Source organism: Peromyscus eremicus, chromosome 3, assembly GCF_949786415.1.
Source record: "Peromyscus eremicus chromosome 3, PerEre_H2_v1, whole genome shotgun sequence".
Lineage (NCBI taxonomy): Eukaryota > Metazoa > Chordata > Mammalia > Rodentia > Cricetidae > Peromyscus > Peromyscus eremicus.
Window position 1 is genome coordinate 8,025,472 of NC_081418.1, and position 20,637 is coordinate 8,046,108.

The 20,637-nt window shown below is 37.1% G+C and overlaps 1 protein-coding gene across 2 annotated transcripts in view; it reads right to left on the reverse strand.

Annotated features, from left to right (window-relative positions):
• Pclo (piccolo presynaptic cytomatrix protein) overlaps positions 1-20,637 on the reverse strand; it is an 83,158-nt gene that overhangs the window by 13,545 nt on the left and 48,976 nt on the right. For both annotated transcript variants that reach the window (XM_059257267.1, XM_059257265.1), the window contains exons 5-9: positions 18,482-18,590; positions 17,900-17,967; positions 16,452-16,666; positions 8,926-8,976; positions 5,603-5,727 (exon numbers count right to left, since the gene is read on the reverse strand). In XM_059257267.1, coding sequence (XP_059113250.1) covers positions 5,603-5,727; positions 8,926-8,976; positions 16,452-16,666; positions 17,900-17,967; positions 18,482-18,590 — 568 coding nt within the window. The remainder of the gene's footprint in view (positions 1-5,602; positions 5,728-8,925; positions 8,977-16,451; positions 16,667-17,899; positions 17,968-18,481; positions 18,591-20,637) is intronic.

Genomic DNA, 20,637 nt, shown 5'->3' on the forward strand with positions numbered 1-20,637 from the left:
ACAAGTGGTGCAGGGCCAGCTCTCACACTCTCACAACCTCAGGGCAGGCTCACCTGCACCCCCCAGTGCAGGGTCGGCACCACTGAGTTGCCCAGGTGAGGTGCAGGGCCTGCTTTCCTGAGTATTGCAGCTGGTGAGATGCTGGGCCAGCTCACTGGTTCTCTTGACCTCAGGGCCAGCTCTCTCACCTGCCACAGGTCACCGGTGATAGTGGGGGAGGGGAGAACATCTTCCCCTTTTTCACAACACCATATAGCAGATGAGGGGCAGGGCTAGATCTCCCATGCCCATGTTCCAAGGCCAGCTCGCCCACATCCTTCTCAACAGGGTCAGCTCCATTGAGCTGTCTAGACAAGGTACAGGGAGGGCCTGCTCCCCCTCGTGCTATAGCTGGTGAGGTAAAGGATCAGCTCTCCCACCTGCCACAGGGGCATGGTGGGGCATCTTTCCCTCAATGTCACCACCACATGAAAGCCATGCCTTTTAAACACTTGTTTACAGCCATCACTTTCTGGTTCTCGTGTGCACGATACAATAATGCTATGTTGACGCTTGATACAATTGACAAATTACCACAATTTTAAAAGCTATGCCAAAACCTCTGCATTTGTGAGCCAAACATAAATAGCTAAACTGGGGATCTTGAGTGAGAGCATATATTCAGTCTGAGGGGAAAAAGGGTATTCTTCTTTGGCTTTCTTGTCCGGGAGTGTAGAGTACATTAATGATAAAACATTATGATAATTAGGTCATGTTTAATAATTAAAGATTTATAAATATGGGAAAATATAAAAGTCAGTTCATCAAATGAAAATGGAACATGGCACTTCATCTTTTGTTTGTTTGTTTGTTTGTCTTGTCTTGTTTTGTTTTTTTGAGACAGGGTTTCTCTGTGTAATACCCCTAGCTGTCCTGGAACTCACTCTGTAGACCAGGTGGACTTGAACTCACAGAGACTTGACTGCCTCTGCCTTCAGGGGTCCTGGGACTAAAGGTGTGCATTACCACCGCTCGTCAGCACTTCATCTTAAAATATGACTTTATGCCTTTGTTTTCCTTTAAATTTATTACAGTGGAGTCAGGTTTGGACATCACATTGCAATATTTGTTCCAAATGGCAATACTCACATGCTAACAAGTGTGTTTAAAGAAAGTCTCTCAAGTAACTGCAGCTCCAGTTATAATGATAGTTAAAAAATTGTTAAAATCACAGCAAAGTCTCATTAATGAGAAAAACCACACTTTGTTCAGCAGGATGCTGAGAAAAAAGTGGGAGATACTTCAGTTATGCATATTTTCACTTTGTAGCTATCCAAGGAATTACATCAAAGTCATATGCTGACTTTCCTTGGTATCCTCTCATCCCAGTCCTACCTGACCTCAATCCTTTCGGAGCATATGAGTATTTTTAGGTAAAACTGTAGAAAACTAAATGAAAGGAAATGATAAAGCTGGACCAGTGTAGGTTTTCAGGGTAATAGGACTGTTACTGTTTTGTTTTTTTTAATTAATTTATTGTTTATGTGTGAGGGTTTAGCCTGCATTTCTGTCTGTGTAGCTCCTGTGTCTCCAGTGTCCACAGACGCTGGAAGAGGATGCTGCTTCCCCTGGCACTGGCGTTAGAGAAAGTTGTGCTGGGAATTGAAATCTTCCTTTGGAAGAGCAGCCAGGGCTTTTATTGCTGAGTAAACTCTTACCCCTCATTTTATTATTTTTAATACATTGTGATTTTTTATGGAAGAAAGGTTTTTTTGGTTTTCTTGATATTACTGTAAAATTCTTTTGTATAATTGAGTTGCTACACATTTTGCCTCTCTCTTATTTAACTGTCCTTGGCTACTAGAAATTTATTATACATAGTACCAGAAGTAATAATAGCAATTGCCACTGACTGAAGATTATAATGTGACACACTAAGAATGTTCACACACATGTGTTTGCCCTTACACACACACATACACACAAAGGAAGTTATTCTTCCTAGTTACAGGAGGGAGCACAGGAGGAGCTCTGGCCCCTCATGTGACAACTCATGGCTTCTATGACAATGCTGAAATTCAAACCCAGGTTCTTAAGGTCTCCAGTCAGTGCTTTCCACGGCCATTGCAATTCCCTCTCACACTGACAGTTCTCAAAAATATGATGAAAATGATATAAGGACAACAGGTTGGCTTCTTAACCATTCAAGTGATAATCAAAATATTCCATTCATTACAAACAGTTTCCAAACAAATTCTCCTATAAATTAAATGTAAACAATCACCACCCTGATAATGCTTTCTGAGCTTCCTAAGATAACAGGCTAGGAGATTAGGAATAAAGAGAATGATAATGTGAGCTCTAAACTGATACATCTCTTTGAAACACAACTAATTTTATATCTCAGCGGAAGAAACTCAGATTGTATCCACAGTCAGAGAACAAGTCACCACAAGAAAGCCTCCACAGTGTCTCTGTTCCAAGGCTGCTAGTGAATCCGAGTGTCGAAGATAAATATTTACATCTTTAAAAGTCAGGAACAGTCTCTTTTGGGTCACAGCTTTCAGGATTAATAAAATGTCATATTTTAATAACACAGACAAACAAATGCTGTAGCATTAATAATATAGCTGAGGCTAAAATCCTTATCATCCTATTAGTACAGATGGTATATGAGTCTCTTCAATTAAACAACACATTTAATTGATAATGCAGTGAGTGATGTGCAAAAAAAAATTCTTTGAGCTATGTCTTGAGAGGTAGTCTTGGTTGGTAAGATAGTGATAGAGCCGGTAACAAATCAGAAAAACTCCCTACTACTAGAACCAAAGAAAAGTGTGTACGTAATTACTCATATATTCGTGTAAGCTGATTTTGCCTTCTAATGATTTTGTGATACAGAAAACATAAATCATGGAAACATTTCAATATCAAGCAAGGAAAGAACAGATCAGACACGCATTATATTTAAAATAAGATATACATACAGGAGTAGTCCATAAATTCACTTAAAAACACTTGTAATATCTTCATTTGTGATAGGAAGTCAGAAGAACCTAAGCTGTGATTATCACATAAGCAGCTAAATGAGATTCGGTACACAGAATACAAGTGAAAATTGTAGTTATATTTAATTTTAGGGTAAAATTTCCTTATCCTTCTTTTGAATAATTTCTAATTTTCTATGTCCTATTGCACATTGGTCAGACTATTTGCTGTAGGCCTAATTCAACAGACATCCCCTGGTAGAAAAATAATAGTTACAGCCAAGTAGTATTAGTAGTAGTATTGGCCAAGAAGTGTTGGTATTAGTACTTAAAAACACACAGAATATGACTTTAGGCATAACAGTGTAGTTGACACTGAAGGAGAATCAACTCTACCTTGCATTCTGGACAACCATGACTTGACTGCATTGATTCCAGAAGCCAGAGGAAAAGGTACAGCAGGAAAGAGGGAAAGACAGGAAGAAAAAAGTTAGGAGCAGAAATAGACAGGAGTATGAGAATAGCAATCACAGAAGCAATGCATAGCATGAAACTGTCTTGAGACAGATGATAACTTGGAACTACAGTGAAACAGCTCTCACATGTCTATTAATCCCAATTACTTGGTCACTCAGTAACTAGTGACACCTTAAGGACAGCCTGGGAATTGAACAGGTTAGCCACACTGGAGCTGAATCCCACTCAGTGAGGGACGGTTGGAGGAACTATAGGGGTAGTAGTACTGGGTGTGTATTTTTTGTCCATTTCACTCTACTTTTTATGCTTCCCAGCTAAGTATTACAGAGCTGTCCTGATTTCCACCTAAGTCACGCCATGTATAAATATTAGTGTTCTTGTGTAGCATAAAAAATGACCCCAAGGACCATCATCAGGGAAGACGGAAAATGAGTGACAGCATCTTCCCTTAATCCACTTAAAATACTTAGAGACAAATCCCTTGGAGTAATTTCCCATAACTTCCTAATTTCTTTAAAGAACACAAAAGTTCTCATGACCAAAATCAAAGTTTTTATTGTTTGTTATTTTTGTCAGACTCTCCTTAAAAGATGGGGCCAACTTGTATACATAACTATATAAACTTGATAATTAATTAAAATATAAGATTCTCTTTCCTGGGTTATGTGGCTATTTTATTGATTGTTCATAAAAATTACTGAGGATTTCAAAAATCCTTAAGAAAATAATATTAGACAAACCACACTAACAATTCTAACTTCCTAAAAGGAATTCTTGGGGTAGGAGTATGGAATCAGAGCAGGTATACTGTTTGTGATTTATTCTCTCTGCATTATCTGATTTCTTTCCATTGACAAATTAAAAATTATGATTGTGCTCTCTTAATATTGACAAGGAAACTGAGTATCACAGAACTAGGGATCTGCCTGCGGTGACTCAGGAAGAAAAGCGCAGACTCACAGCAGCACCCATGGAACTCTAAGATGGCTCCTTTTCAGACAAACCAGTCAGGGTCGGAACACACACTTGTGCAGTTTGGCTGCTTTTAAGTCTGTTGAGGCTTTGCAGCACACAATGTAGTTCTGCAGAATGTCTGATACGTACTTAAAAGCATTTGTAGTTGATGGGTAGCGTGTTCTAAAAACACTAGTGAGGTCCTCAAGCCAACTAAAAATATTATGAAAGATATTATTGAGGAAATGAAGAAATTATTTGTGAATTTTAAATGAGTTATTATTTAAAGATATATACTGAAATATTCGCAAAAACAGTTAATTGCTGGGATTTTTTTCAAAATGATCTGGATGTAGAAAGCGTATAAGAGTAAGTGTAAAATCTCACTGGCTAGTAAGCAAAAGCTTTTGAAAATAAAGGATAGTCAGCCACCAGACTACACCCTCTGCTTCTGCACTATACTTAAAAATTTCCAAGCAAAAATCAATCCTCAAACATTTCCTCCAAATTCAAGAGAAATGAAACCAATGTTGCCATCAGCTGAGGAAGTTTTTCAATACATCTCCATTTGTTGACTGTTCATGGTTCCACAACATTAACTTGGCTATTATAAATATCTTAGATAAGGTACAATGATTTGTGGAGGTCGTCTCTGCGCTAAACCATTCTCAAGTACTTGTTCATATACTAGAACATTGCTATTAGCATCAATTATGTGATTAATTTTATGAATCATCAAAGAGCACATCTTTTACTTAGTATTTTTATTTGGTGCTGGGGACTGAAGTACTCAGGTATGTTAAACACATACCTTGTCATGGAGTTAGACCACAAGCCCACAGCACTTACTTTATATCATCAATGTACAGATCCCAGAAAAGATTCAATGTAAGTTATCCACCACAATTTCTTAAATGCTTTTAGAATTAATCTGACCACACAGCACAAGAGTGGTTCCCACAACCAAAACACTGCTTACTCCCAGGGAGATGGACTTTATTCTGACCACTGCTCTCTCAGACTTCGTTTAAAATTTTAATTCAACCGTGTCTACTAATTAGAAATAAATATGACAGCAAAAGCAGACAAGGACAGGGTAAGAGGAGCAGTCCAGGTTAGGCTTGGAAATTGAAGAGTGGAAGATGCTCTTAGGATTGTTTAGACTGTGGGCCCTGGTACTCAGAAGACAACGCCTTTTTACTTACCCTCGCCCCGGAAGTAGGTACACCTTAACAAAAGGGTCAGAGTAGCCATTGTTGTCTCTAGGGACAAGATTTCTTGCTTGAAGAATATGTATTATAAGATTTCCAAGATCATAGTTGATTTGAAGCTTTAGGATGTAGAAAATCCATGAAAAAAAAAAACATGTGAAACAGTATCATTTCATCATTTCATACTTTACTAGTTCTTTCAACACTTTATAAGAAGTTACCTACTTCATCTCAATTTTACTTGAAACTAAACAGTTAGTGCACCCAGTTTATCCAAAAGCTCGCAGTCATGTCTGGATTTCTAATAAATGTAATGTTCATGTTTCCAAGACTCTGCACAGAGAAGAGTCTTGGCCTACTTAAAGTTCATTTAGAAGGAAAACAATACAGTAAATTTTTGTTATATTTTCATAATGAAAATTTATTCATAGCAAAATAATATACCCCACTTATATTCATTATTGCAATTACTAGGGTTTTGAAAATTATTTATAAATGTATATAAAATGGCATTGACATTTCATCAATGAACGGTAAGAAGAAAGCTTATGTGGAGAAGAGTCTATCAGTATTGAGATTAAAAAAAATAAAAGAAAAGAATAGATTTCATTTTTCCTAATTTCTCTGAGATTGAGCCTGTAGTTTTTCTTTCTGAACAACTACTTATAAAGTAGGAGACTGGGATGATATTAACTTACTCTTTTGCTTTAAAAGTTGAAGAAGAAAGATGAATCATATCTTTAAGATGCTTATTAGATACATTGCCATCAAAGAACAAGATTTATAAATCAGATAATTATTTGAGAAACTGTCATAATCTAAAATGATTGAGCTTAATAGTTTTCTCTTTTACCATTGAAAAATTCTTTTGTAATTATTTAGATGAAGTCTTAATTTCCTTTAGGTTTTCCAAGTAGTAGAAATGAAAAGAACTATATTTAAGGAGGGAACTTATGTGTAAAAATACTGACTTTTTAAAATAATTCACAGAGCCGGGCGGTGGTGGCGCACGCCTTTAATCCCAGCACTCGGGAGGCAGAGCCAGGCGGATCTCTGTGAGTTCGAGGCCAGCCTGGGCTACCGAGTGAGTTCCAGAAAAAGGCGCAAAGCTACACAGAGAAAAACCAAAAAAAAAAAAAAAAAAAAAATTCACAGAAAACATATACACAGTGTTTATATAGGATCAAATCTTGACTTTAAAGTTTCACAATTAATATACAACTATCATTTGGCACAATTTTGATTTGTGCATGTTTTTCAATAGAAAACAAGTCTTTAATTGCATGATTCCACAGGGAAAAGCCTAGGTATCTCTGACAACCATGAAAAAATGTGTGAATCGACAAAGTCATCTGTCCTAAGGGGAAAACAAAGACAGGGATTTTGGAACTGCATGCTATGACAGGACACAGGAACACAGAGGTAAATAATTCACATTTAGCTTTCTCTGAAGTTCATTTTCATTTGACACTGAACTTCATCTATTTCTCACTGACATGGAAACCTGAAGGCCACCTTGAGAGACTGCTTTTCAAAATGTTCCCCATTCATTTCTAAAGACCTCCAAGGAGCTCAGGGGTCAGACCAGTGTGGGCATGGGAGACCTGGGCCATGCTCACACACAGGGGCTCCAGTGCCCACATCTTTATGATTACAATTCTGTGTGTGCCATGGGAATAAGGCTTTGCCACACAAGGGGAAATAATTGAAACACCAGCTTTCAGGTTATTCTAACTCAGTGGTTCTCAACCTGTGGGGTACGACCTTTTGGCAAACCTCTACCTTGAAAAATGTTTACACTAGGGTTCATAACAGCAAATTTACAGTTATGAAGTAGCAACAAAAATAATTTTATGGTTGGGGGTCACCACACATGAGGAACTGTATTAAAGGGCCACAGCGTTAGGAAAGTTGAGAACCACGGTTAACTGCTAAGAGGCATTTGTGTCAGTAAATCTCAACTTCAGAATTATGTCTTACTGCTGAAGGGTCGGATGCAGGAGAAGAAACAAAGGAACATCAAACTCAACAGAAACAGCAAACATCTGTCTAAAGGTAAGAAGTTAAAAATGTAGGCGAAAACTAGTAAGAATCAAAAGCTGGAGTCCTCCTGGTGTTGCCTGTGGAGGGACAGAAGGAAGGTCTGGTAAAAAGAATGGCACCGCACAGGGACACCAAGGTCAGGAATGCACAGCAGGGCATGCGCAGTTTCACCGATTCTGTCCCCCGAGGCGCTCTGGGATGCCCCTCTGCATTCTCACAGCTTCACGTTAGCTTTTTCCTGTGTGTGCAATCACTCCCCATTCTGTGTATCCTTGTTCTTCTGTAGGCTATTAATACACAGCTTTTTATTATGTTTCCCCCGTCACTCTGCCCATCCCTCTAAAACATGTAATACTATATTACGTGAGGGAGAATTCACCTCTGCTTTCATCCAAGGTTCTTTCTGGAGGGGTCAGCCTCTCAAAGCTGATTCCGTCATTGCTCGACTCTGAATGCAACAGCTTTCTGTGTATTACTGCTTCCAGTAGCACATTTCCCCCTTCTCTATGCTTATTGAAACATTCGTCCACATTTCTGCTACACGGTGAAGTCTTTGTGAGAATTTCTTTTACACCATGTTGGAAACACAGCAGTTTTTCCTTATTGGCACCATCCTGTCCTCTGATAGCTAATTTGTACTGTGTTAATTTCTATGTGATGTTTCTCATCTCATCTACCTAGAATTAATTTTTGATATTGCCTAAAGCTAAGTTTTAAAAACATGTTACTGTGACTCATATCTAATATCTAAACTGTGATAATATAATATGCAAATATAAAATTATATGCAGTACTAAAGTAACAATTTTTATACTTTTTATTCTATTTTCCAGTTAAAATATTTACCTTATGAATGACAAAGTTATCATGACTTACAATATGAAAAAACTTCCCTATGATGTTGTTTATCAATTAATTAGAAACCAATGAGATGTCATTGGACTCATGAAGCTTGAAGACGGGCCTTCAGGTGTTTGGAAGGAGAAGTTGGGTGTGAAATGCTCAACAAGTACACACTAGCTGAAGCTCAGTGTCTACTGACTGAGGATTTTACAGTCTGGGATTTCAGAGCTGTGACTAGTTTCTACACACACACACACACACACACACACACACAAACACACATGGACATGCTATGCTGTAACATTGTGTTTCCTATACAGTTTTATATATGTTATAGAAAATGAAAGATCCAAACAGACTTAGAAATTCAAATTGATAAAGGATAAAAACAGAAAAGATGATAGAATGATGATATTAAAAGTTTTTCATACCTGAATTTCTCCTGTAATTGGATGAGAGGCAACCTTTGCTGCATCAGTCGGCTGTAATAATAAAGACCACATATTACATTAATAAATAAAGTATTCATAGGTGTTTTCATCTTAACTGTCTTTTGAAATTAACTTCAGTTGGTTATAGCACACTGCCTACAAAATACATTTTATCCATTTGGTTGCTTCCAAATTATAGCATCTACTTATAATTCTCATATTTATTTAAGTTTATGGATACATAAATCTATTTTTCATTTTGTAAAACCTGTATTGAAGCCATGATTTTATATCATCAGTATTCTCAATTACTTACAAAATAATACTTTTTGTTCAAAGCATTTTGACTAAGTATTTAGAGATTTTAAAAAGCTATTTAGTAATGAAACAGTGTTTACGTAAGACTGCCTAGAAGCGTAGAAGCTGCAGTCAAAGTCATGTCTCATGCTCCTCTTCTTCTAGCTCACTGCACAGTGAAGCACCCAAGAAACATTTTCCTATGAACAGGTCATCTTGAGTTAAAATTCAGATAAGTTTTTATTTCCCTCATAAGTCCTTAGGCAAATGGAGCTGTCAAAGCAGTTCAGAAAGTAATCTATGGGTCAGATGCAGTGGCATACACCTTACACACCTTTAATCCCGGCAGTCAGGAGGCAGAGGTTGGTGGACCACTGTGAATTCAAAGCCAACCAGGTCTAGATAGTGAAGTTCCCAGCCAGCCAATGTTACACAGGGAAACTCTTTCTCAAAATAAATAAATATATAAATAATAAAGTAAATAAATTAATTAATTAAAAGAAGTGATCTTGTAAACTAATTCATGCTACTGAATAAATTGTTGTTTACGAACTTGTTACATTTCCTTTATATTTCTTTTTTTTTCCTTTTTTTCTTTTTTTGTTTGGTTTTTCAAGACAGGGTTTCTCTGTGTAGCTTTGGCGCCTTTCCTGGATCTCACTCTGTAGACCAGGCTGGCCTCGAACTCACAAAGATCCGCCTGCCTCTGCCTCCCGAGTGCTGGGATTAAAGGCGTGCGCCACCACTACCCAGCTCCTTTATATTTCTCTATATAAATAGAGATATCTCTGCCCCCAAGTCTACGATAGAACATTAGGTAGTATGGCATCAAGGTAGAATGAAAATCACCTTACACATTAAAGCCTATCTACTTATTTGCATGGGAAACTGGTTTTCTTTTAGTAATTGAATGGAAAAACTAAAATATCCATTATAGTATCTTCATATATTTGTTTAGCTACTTTTTAAATATAATTTTATCTCATAATGAGCATACTAAAAAAAAAAAGTAACTCTATGTCAACCAAAGAATAAACTTAATGGAACCACTGGTGGGGTCAAGGGGTTATAGGCACTCAACTCCATATCTTGTAGTAGCTCAGCTCACTCAAAGCCTCTGCCCTCTATTAACATTGAAACTCTGCTGGCCTTCAAACAATTAATGTTTGCTACTAAATAATCAGACTTATTTAGTATGTATTCTATTTTAAATTAATAAAACAAGAAAACTAAACAGTGAAAAGGTTTCCATGCAAATGCCTAGACGTGATTATACATTGAAAAAACAGCTTGGACTTTCTCAAGTATCCTTGATTCATTAAAAAATGGACCAGATTCAGGAGGAAAATAAACTTGTCTTATTTACGCTCTCCTGGTTCTGCTATGAAGACAACAGGAACTTTTAAATTTCGGAGGATAAATGGCATATTCGTATTGGATATTGTGAAAATTACAGTAGTTTGAGTTTACAGACCCCTGTAGTCCTTTTAAATGAGTAATGTGTTTTGAAGCTAGTTTATTAACTGTTATATGAAAACAACTACTTCAAGGAAACCAGTGGGTTGGTGCTATGGAGCAGGTAATGGGGTATTACTGTGTAATGAGTCTGAGAAGCTGTGCGTTGCTCTTCAGGTGCACAGGTCCAGAGACATGTTACTAAGAAGAGAATAAAAACAGTGTTTTAATTTCACATGAAGGTTTTAAAAAAATGACTAGGACTTAGGATACAGATAATTCTTAAATTGTTTAGCACTAATTATTTCATGAATAGGCCTATTATTGGCATGGAAAACTTAGCACAGCTGGTTTTGAATTTTATCATCTCTTTCCCCATAATTATATATATATATATATATATATATATATATATATATATATATATATATATATATATATATTTTTTTTTCTTTTTCGAGACAGGGTTTCTCTGTGTAGCTTTGCGCCTTTCCTGGAACTCACTTGGTAGCCCAGGCTGGCCTCAAACTCACAGAGATCCGCCTGGCTCTGCCTCCCGAGTGCTGGGATTAAAGGCGTGCGCCACCACCGCCCGGCGACCCATAATTATATTTTATTCTGTCATATATTAAATATTGCATTCTATTTCACAAGTTCATTTACTTATTTTTTTTACTTCCCCCCACAATAGGTCCAAATACATGTTCTTCAAATAACTAACTAAATTTCAAATGTGTGAGACTTCTTTTTACCAAGTCCTACTAGAGTTTTGAGGGTATCATGACAGCAAATTCCTATTGCATAAGAACATATAAAACTAACATGTACTTCAGTTAAATTATTTACACCAAGATTTAGAAGACCATATTTTAAAGATAAAAACAAAGACAGGTTAGAATTTCAGTGCTAAAACCTTTCAAGACAAAACTGTACACTTAAGTAGATAAAGCAAAATAATAAATTAAAATAGTTTATATATTTGCTTGTGGGTTTTTATTGTTAAATCAAGGAGGTTGAAATTCTGTTGTATTTTATATAAGCATCATGTAAAAATTATTAACTAATGTTCTAATAAAGTATATCCTTTCAAGAATAACTATTAAATGGTTTTAAAATATATAAAACAATTCTGTGTATCATTATATAATTTTAAATTTTTTTAAAATAAGTATAATTCATAGATGATATACATTATTCAAAAGCAACCATCCAAAATATTGTTAATGTTCCAGCAATTATTTACACATAATCACTTAAATGTGGGAGGAACGCTCAACAGTGGCCTGGGGAAAGACTTTTTTTGTGACCCCAAGTTAACAGACAGTGAAAGCTACAATTGGCAAATGCAATTAAATAGGACTTACATCTTCTGCCTAGCTAAGAAGAGAAACAAACACACCCCTCTGAACAGAGAACATCAGTAAAATATATCCAACAAACAATTAATTTCCTCAGTATATAAGGAACTTCAAAAATTTAATACTACAAAACAAATAATTATAAAAAATGGACCATAGTCCGAAATAGGTATCTGTCAAAAAAGAAGTTATATCAACTGGTCAGGTCTATTAAAAAAAAAATTCCCAGCATATTCCATCCCCCTGTCCAGGAAGTGCAAATCAGACCAACCATGGAGATCAACCCTACATACACTCTCAAAGGAATGGTTATATTAAAAAGACTATGATGAAAAGTACTGGGAAGGCCGAGGTGAAAAAGAGCCATTGAGCACGGTTGGTGGGAGTGTAAATTAGCACAGCCATTTAAAAAACAGCACGATATATCCTAAAACAAGAATAGGCTCCAGAAATCAATTCCTGGCCACACATCTAAGGAAATGGAACCTGTATTTGAAGAGGCCTTTGCCTGTCCACATCTATTTCAGCAGTATTAACACTGGCCAAGTAACAGAAGCATCAGTTCATCAACTGATGAATAAGGATAAAGAAAATGTGACTCCCTAGCTGTCATATAATCCCTCCCCCATTTCTTGAGGAGGACTCCCGGCCCTGGCCCAGTGCTTGGCTGTGGATCTCTGCATCTACTTCCATTAGTTACTGGGTAAAAGCTCTCTGATGACAATCAGGGTAGTCACCAATCTGATTACAGGAGATGACCAGTTAAGGCATCCTCTCCACTATTGTTAGGAGTCTAGGGTGGGTCATCCTTGTGGATTCCTGGGAGTTTCCCTGGCACCAGGTTTCTCCTGGGGGAGGAGCTTGGTCCTGCCTCAACTTGATGCTTGTTGACACCCATTGGAGGCCTTACCCTTTCTGAATGGAGACAGAGGAGAAAGGATGTGTGTGTGTGTGTGGGGGGGGGGTAGAGGGGAGGTGGTGGTGGGGTGTGTGTGAAGAGAGGAATAGGGAACTGAGATCAGATGTAAAATAAATGAAAAAATTTAATTAATAAATAAAAATATAATATAAAAAAGAAAATGTGATGTATACCTGATGGCATACTATTGAGATATCAAAAAATGTAAAATCCTATTGTTTGTAGGATCTATTAAGTAAAAAAAAATAATCCAAGTGCAGAAAGACAAGTACTACATGACTTACTCACATGTGGGATCTAAACTCAATTTTTCCTGAATTAGAGACTGGAGTGGTAATTTATCAGAGAGAAGGTAGAGGGAAGAGAAGGAGGGAGTGAGATGAGAATCAGATCCAGAGTTCTACTGATTAGCAATAGTGGAGTATTTACCTAAAACATTTAGAAGAATGGATGTTGAATATGTCCAATATGAATAAACAGTAATAATCACATGTGATGCATATGCTCATTACTCTGAGAAGATCATCCCAGGATATACTAGAAGAAAAAGTTTGCAAAAGTGCCAGTGTGATGGTTCCGTGTGTGAAAGGGCTTGCAGCCCAGCCTGACAAGCAGGGACTCCAAGTCTGAACAAAAAACTCTGACTTCCACACATGCGCTATGGCATGCATATGCCTACTACTACCTGCACAACATAAATAAATAAATAAAACAATCAAAATATATTGTAAGAAAATAAGGAAACAACTCACAAAATACTCTACAGATGCACATAAATATTTTAATCAAAATCATCTAATAAAAATGTTTAATAGATGTAAACATCTAAATATATACTGATATTAATTATAATTTAATTTAGATTTAGTATATTATCTTGTGCAATTCATTTGGAATTTTATATTTAATTTAGTTAGTTTTATGTTTACAGAAATAAAAATATTTAAAACCCTAATTCTGTATATTATCTTAAGAACATATGGCATGTCTAGCTTTGCTGTTGCCTGGCATTAGGGTATGAAAGCTTCAGAAAACTCTATGCTTTTAGCATGTAGGAGACAGGAAACAAATGATAATTCAAAATGTCAGCTATTTACAAATATATTATTTAGCAAATGGTACCTGCTAAAAATAAGTCAAAGAAAGAAACAAAAGACTAATAGGTAATAGATCCTGTCTCTAAGGTAAACCTTCATATTTTCACTTAAACACACACACACACACACACACACACACACACACACACTACATATATGTCTAAAATAAGCAGATTTGATTACTGTCATTGCTAAGAGTTAAGCAATCTCTGTACTAGAACTAACCAATGGAGTAGTAGATTTATGAGTCACAGAAGTAATTAAAAATTCCTAATAATCACACTAAAATCAAACAAGAAATATTATAAAAATATTTATATTCATCCTAAATATTGTCACTTCACCATGTTAGCAAAATAAACATTGTGTTGAGATATTTCAGTCTTTTTTTCACACAAAGTCACTGGAATTTGGCCTGCAATTCACACAGATGTCAACTGAGACCAGCTCCATGTGATTAGCAGTTATTCTTTGGACAATGGAACGCTAGAACTATTTCAGCCAAATATCACAAAGCTACACAGACCCAAATTATTTGCAAATTAAAGAATGGTTACATGTCATACCAGCTGCCAATACCACTTTCCTAATGCTGTCCTGCATCAAGAGTTTCCAACTTCTAAACCATGGTCCCCAAAGCTAACATATTATAGTAAGGTGAATTTGTAAATTCATACCCACAACAAGAACAGGTTCACAGGTGATCACTAACATTTTGATTGTTTGTTGCTGTTCTGTGCAAGTCACTTAACTATAACAAAAATAGTTATGTTTTATGGTGCCTGCAGCCAGCATAGGAAATAAACGAAGAGCCTGACCACCACAGTCAATGTTTTTATTTATACATTTATAAATGTCTTAAGAGACACAGAAAGAAGCTGTGGAAGGAAGAAGGAAGAAGACAGTAGGCAAGCAGGCAGGCTGGGAGGCTGGGAGTAAAGGAGGAGGAGAGGGAGGAAGGGAGGGCAGAAGAAGGAAGCAAGAAAGGATGGAAGGAGGGAAAAGAACACAGAAAGATTTCTAACGTCAGAAAGACTAACACACGAAGACTTCATAGGGGACATGTCTTGTTAGTATCTCACCTTCTGCCCATCGCCAGCTCTGCATTTCCTACGGACTGTAGAGGAAAGGCTCAGCACAGCCCTTCATGCCTTTCAATATGCAACCATCTGCTTCTACAGGATATCCACCCCTAAAGTGCCTGGGAACAGCTATCCTCCAGACATGTAATTTTCTGTCTGAAACTCTTTTCGCTCTGTGTTCTCTCTGGGAATGCTGACTCCTTTCTTCCTTTTACCTAAATTGGTTCATAACCACCACTCTCCTAGGTGTCCTCACTCTACTTATACGCACTAAAGTTGGCTGAGCATCTTTTCATCTGTAATTACACCAGCGGTTCTCAAACTTTAAGGAGCACCGGGCACAGCTGGAGACATTACAAAACCTAGGTTCCTGAGCTCAATTCGCACAGTTTTTGAAATAGTCAAGTCTGTGTAAAAAATGCAATTCTAACACATTCCCATATGGTGCTGTGCCAAATCTGGTGAACTGGGAACACGATTCAGAACTACTGGTTTCCTTGCAATGACAAGGAAGGGATTTTTCCATCTTTGTACTCTGGTAGAGCATGACGCCTGAAACTGGATGGTTGTGGACAGTGGCTGTGGAGCATAAGCTGGAGTGGAAGGTTCATAAATGCAACACTGATTACAAGGACATCAGGACAGACACAACAGCATCATGCCATCCATAATTTCTAAGAAAGGAAACCAATGTCCTTTCTAGGTTTTTTTAGAATGAATAGCATAGGACCCTAGGAGAGATGGCACAGTGGACATTCAGGTAGCAGGAATGCCTCTTAAATAGGAGAGTGACATGTCAGAAAAGTGACACTGAATTGTCGCCTGCTTTTCTAGGTTGAAGCACTAGTGCATGGTCCCAGCAACTTTCAGAAATGAGAACTGGAAGTGTTTCCCGTAAAGACGTGCACATGCAGAGCAACCCATGAGTTAGAACGGAATGACATTCAGAAGGGTGGTCCTGTGCTGCTGCTGTTTTTCCTCCTTTTTGACTTAAGTTATTTCAATCTCCTTGTACTTTTACTGAGAAAAATCTAGCAGAATATGTATCTTTTGTTTTCAAAAGGTCATAAAGCTAATGTTCTATATGGAAGGAAACTAAGATTTGTGGAACAATGACCACCTGCTGCACATCAAAATCATGAAGTACCACATTGTTCAAAGTTGTCTTTCTAAAAACGGAAGTGTCTTAAGATGTGATTTTCTATCTGGCCCAATCAGAAAAGGGAAATATCTGTTTCAGTAGATCCTTAGGATATGACACATCACAAGATTAAAGAGCCGGAAGTGGCCACTTGCCGTGACACGGGGCACGTCTCACCTTGCTGCTGCCATGCTTCTTTTTGCTCACAGAGGGTGATCCTGGCTGCCCAGGGCTGGGAACAGAACTGGATCCTGCTGATGTGGGACCTGAGTGAGCATGAGATCCTTTCTCCACGACTGACGACATGACCAGCGGTGACTGCTGGAGTGAGACCTTCTGCAGCTCGGCCGCCAACTGCTTGGGATCAACCCCTGGGGATTTTGCCTTATCCACTAGAACAAAACAAAAGGCTTTATGTCTTGGGTCCATATGTCGGCCATATTGTGACAGCACACTTGCTGGAGTTCTAGGTAATGACACCACATTATTTAAATATTAAGTTAAAATTTTAAAATCAAATGTTCTCTATGGAAAAATTTATGTATCTATTTTTAGGGAAATCTAGAAGGCCCAGATAGGAGTGTTATAATGATGAATTACAATGAGAATTTGAAGTTCTATTACGTTTTCAGAAAAAATACTTTGAATATTTTATTGAGTGAACTCTGGGAATGACAAAATACCCTATTTTATCCCCCAAGAATTTGTATGGATACATATTTTCTCTCTTCTAAATGTTCCATATTTTGTTCTTTATGGAAGAAATTTCACAGAATATGTGTGTGTGTGTCACACATACACACACTCCATTCTCTGTTGGACCTGGTCTATTTATTTCAATAACCTAGACTTCCTAATATCACTGTAATGACAATAACAAAGGCCAAGTTGTGCTGAAAAAAAAAGTAGTAACTGAAAACTGCATTATTATTATTATTAAAAAGAAATTGCTCCATGGATTTCCTTTACAGGATGAATTCACATTTAACAAATTTAAAACATGAACTCATATAGTACATATTTAATACCGTTTTCTTGCCTACTCAAACAGTTAAAGATGCAATATGTTTCCCAAGATGCTAATAATGTAACTAAAACACTTTTCATATCATTCAGAATCACACACATCTATATAGAAATCTATAATTCTCTCTGTACTATGTCTAACAGGCTACCCCTGTGTTTTCCTTTTCACCCATGGGATTCTCTCTGTACTATGTCTAACAGGCTACCCCTGTGTTTTCCTCTTCACTCATGGGATTCTCTCTGTACTATGTCTAACAGGCTACCCCTGTGTTTTCCTCTTCACCCATGGGATTCTCTCTGTACTATGTCTAACAGGCTACCCCTGTGTTTTCCTCTTCACCCATGGGATTCTCTCTGTACTATGTCTAACAGGCTACCCCTGTGTTTTCCTCTTCACCCATGGGATTCTCTCTGTACTATGTCAAACAGGCTACCCCTGTGTTTTCCTCTTCACCCATGGGATTCTCTCTGTACTATGTCTAACAGGCTACCCCTGTGTTTTCCTCTTCACCCATGGGATTCTCTCTGTACTATGTCTAACAGGCTACCCCTGTGTCTTCCTCTTCACCCATGGGTGAAGTCAGACTGCTGTCACCTACCAGCTTTTGGTGGCTCATGAAGTTCCAGGTGCTGGGGATTTTCAGAATCTGACAACATATTGAGGTCCCTAAAAATTAAGACAGATTATTAAGAAAGACATTGAGGAAGGCTGAAAGCAAAGGTACCTTTTGCCATCTGCCTGGATTTTCTTCTCAGGAGGTCAATGAGAAGTGGGTTATGATGTAAGGCGGCTCCCAGGCATGCTCACCCTGCTAACCCAGTACATATTAGCCATGTTGTTAAAAGTCAAAGCTGATAAAAATGATCATTTAAGGTGAAATCTTTATGGATTAAATGCAAGTCACTTCAAAATATGACGCACATTGGGTTCTGGCCTTCTTTCAAGCGGAGCGTATTTTAAAAGCACGAGGGAGGCCGTGACACAAAAGAAGCAGTTGCCGGAGTCTCGGCTACACCCTAGCCTTTGATGCAGAGCACAAGAAGGCCAGCAACCTTGTATTCACTTTGTTTTCTCATGCTGAAACTCTTGCTGACTGGCAAAGGTTCCACCTTAACAATTTTAAATCAAAGGAGACATGAAGAGCCAAAAAATGGAAACAGAAAGATGGGGAAAAACTCACAGTCTTACACATATTTCTGCTTCCCCACTTTGCTGGTTAATGATGCTCTGTACTTCTTCATATGTTTTAGAAGTTAAGGGGATCCCATTCCATTCCAACACTTGCATCCCTGAAAAGACAAATTTGAGTATAAAATCAAACATGTGTGCTATCTATCTTCAGTCTTAGTTCACAGGGCACAAAAGACTTCCTGTGCTTTTAAAAGACAAATCAGCACACCATTTCAGAGAACATCAGCTCAATGTTCTCCAAAACATCATGTATTCGGATATGAACTTACCTGAATGTATAATATATGTTTAAGACAACATGCAAACTTCGTTTTAAAAAAACCGATCAGTTCTTACCAAACACATGCATTCTGTTCACACTTCTATAAAGAAAACCATATTGAATAAACAAACAAGTAATTGCAACCATTAGCTTTAGATATTGACTTCCCTATTCCTTTATGGAATGGAGTGGTAAAAAGTCCTAGGATTTCCTGATGACGCTCTGCTCTTGATTTTTGCCCAGATAAGTCAGACTGTGCTTTATGTCTTCCACTTCACTACGTGGCAGATGTTTCTGAAGAGAACAGCAAGAATGCTGTAGGAAGGTCAGCTTTGTGCAATAGTACAGGCTCTGTATTCAGAAAGGCCCCATGCTCTGCTGTCATCTTGAAAATCGCCTTTTTCATTTTTCACTGAATCTAATAAATTATGTACTCTTCTTGCCTGAGCAAGGCATTTCACTTATGCAATCTTTCTGAAAAGATAATTTTATGCAAAAAGGAAATAGTAATATACTTAATATTTAAACATTTTATATCCAGTGTTTTTGGTTCATTTTGTGAGTTGTCAAAATAACTGAAGAGCGCATATTTGACATGATTCACATGGCCATAAAATACAGCTATATGAGATGGATATACGTAGCTGAAAATCATCCAATAAGGTACCCAAATATTTTTGAATGTTATCAGCTTTACCCTAGAGAAAATGTCTGTATGCCATTATATAGTAAATGAAAAATGGTAATTACTGATCAATTACATCTTTAATATGTTTCACACTCTGTAATTCCCTATTGCTTACTTCAGCACTGGCTCAATGGGAAATTGTAAATATTGTACGGTTGTGTCATTAATTTTAATGGCATAATATACATTGGGAGGCATGATACCAGTTGCAATTAAGTGAAGGAAATGCCTTTATACTAGAGTGGAGTAACAGAAAAAGTCCATCAAAAGGCTCACAGTAACACAGAGAAAGACTTTTCTATAACTTACTCCAAGAAAACTTTATCTTCAGATGGGTCTTAGGTTTATTTCAACAATCCCAGCTGTTGTACACAGAAAATAAGAGCATTATATAAAAGACGTTGACTCTAAGAATAACTCAGCACAGGGAAAGCAGAAAGCAAAACATCTTTAGAGCTAGGAGAAAAACCTACATTTATTCTGAATTGAAAAATTAGTGCCATAATAATTCAGATATTATTACCCCTTACATTTCTACAGAATCATATTCCATGGAAATAGTCAGAGGTCTGTTTTTTCTATCATGTTGACCTGTTCAGGTTTTCACATTTTGGAACAAAGGGAACACTGACAAAACTTAATTATCTAGTGAAATAAAGAATGTTTCTCGTTATAATGAAGGAAAACACATTTTCTATTGTCAGTAACATGGCTGCCCGTATTCTTGCCACTACATGTATGTGGTGCTTCTAACTCTGAGCTCTGCTTTGTCCCAGGATAGACATCTATACTTCTTTTTCACTCATCTTTTTTCATGTTAGTCAGTGCTGTGGCAAAAGTTAAAAATATTCTGCACGTCCTTTGTCTTGGTATGGTACCCATGCTGCTATACAATGAAAAGGTCACTACTTTCAGCATAGTTATTTAATACTTCCCATTCCAATGTCCCTCACTTCCTGAAAAAGAATGGAATACAACTTGTATTCATTTTATAAAATATATGTAGAACTATGAGTTAAATATCATGTGATTTCAAACCAATGTATTTGACTTATCACACAAACAAAATGAAGGATAATAACCATAGAATCATCCCAGTAGATACATAAAGAACATTTTATACTATTTTAATAGACTTCATAAAATTAAGAATAACCTTGGTATAGAAGAAAAATATGCCATCACGATTTAATAT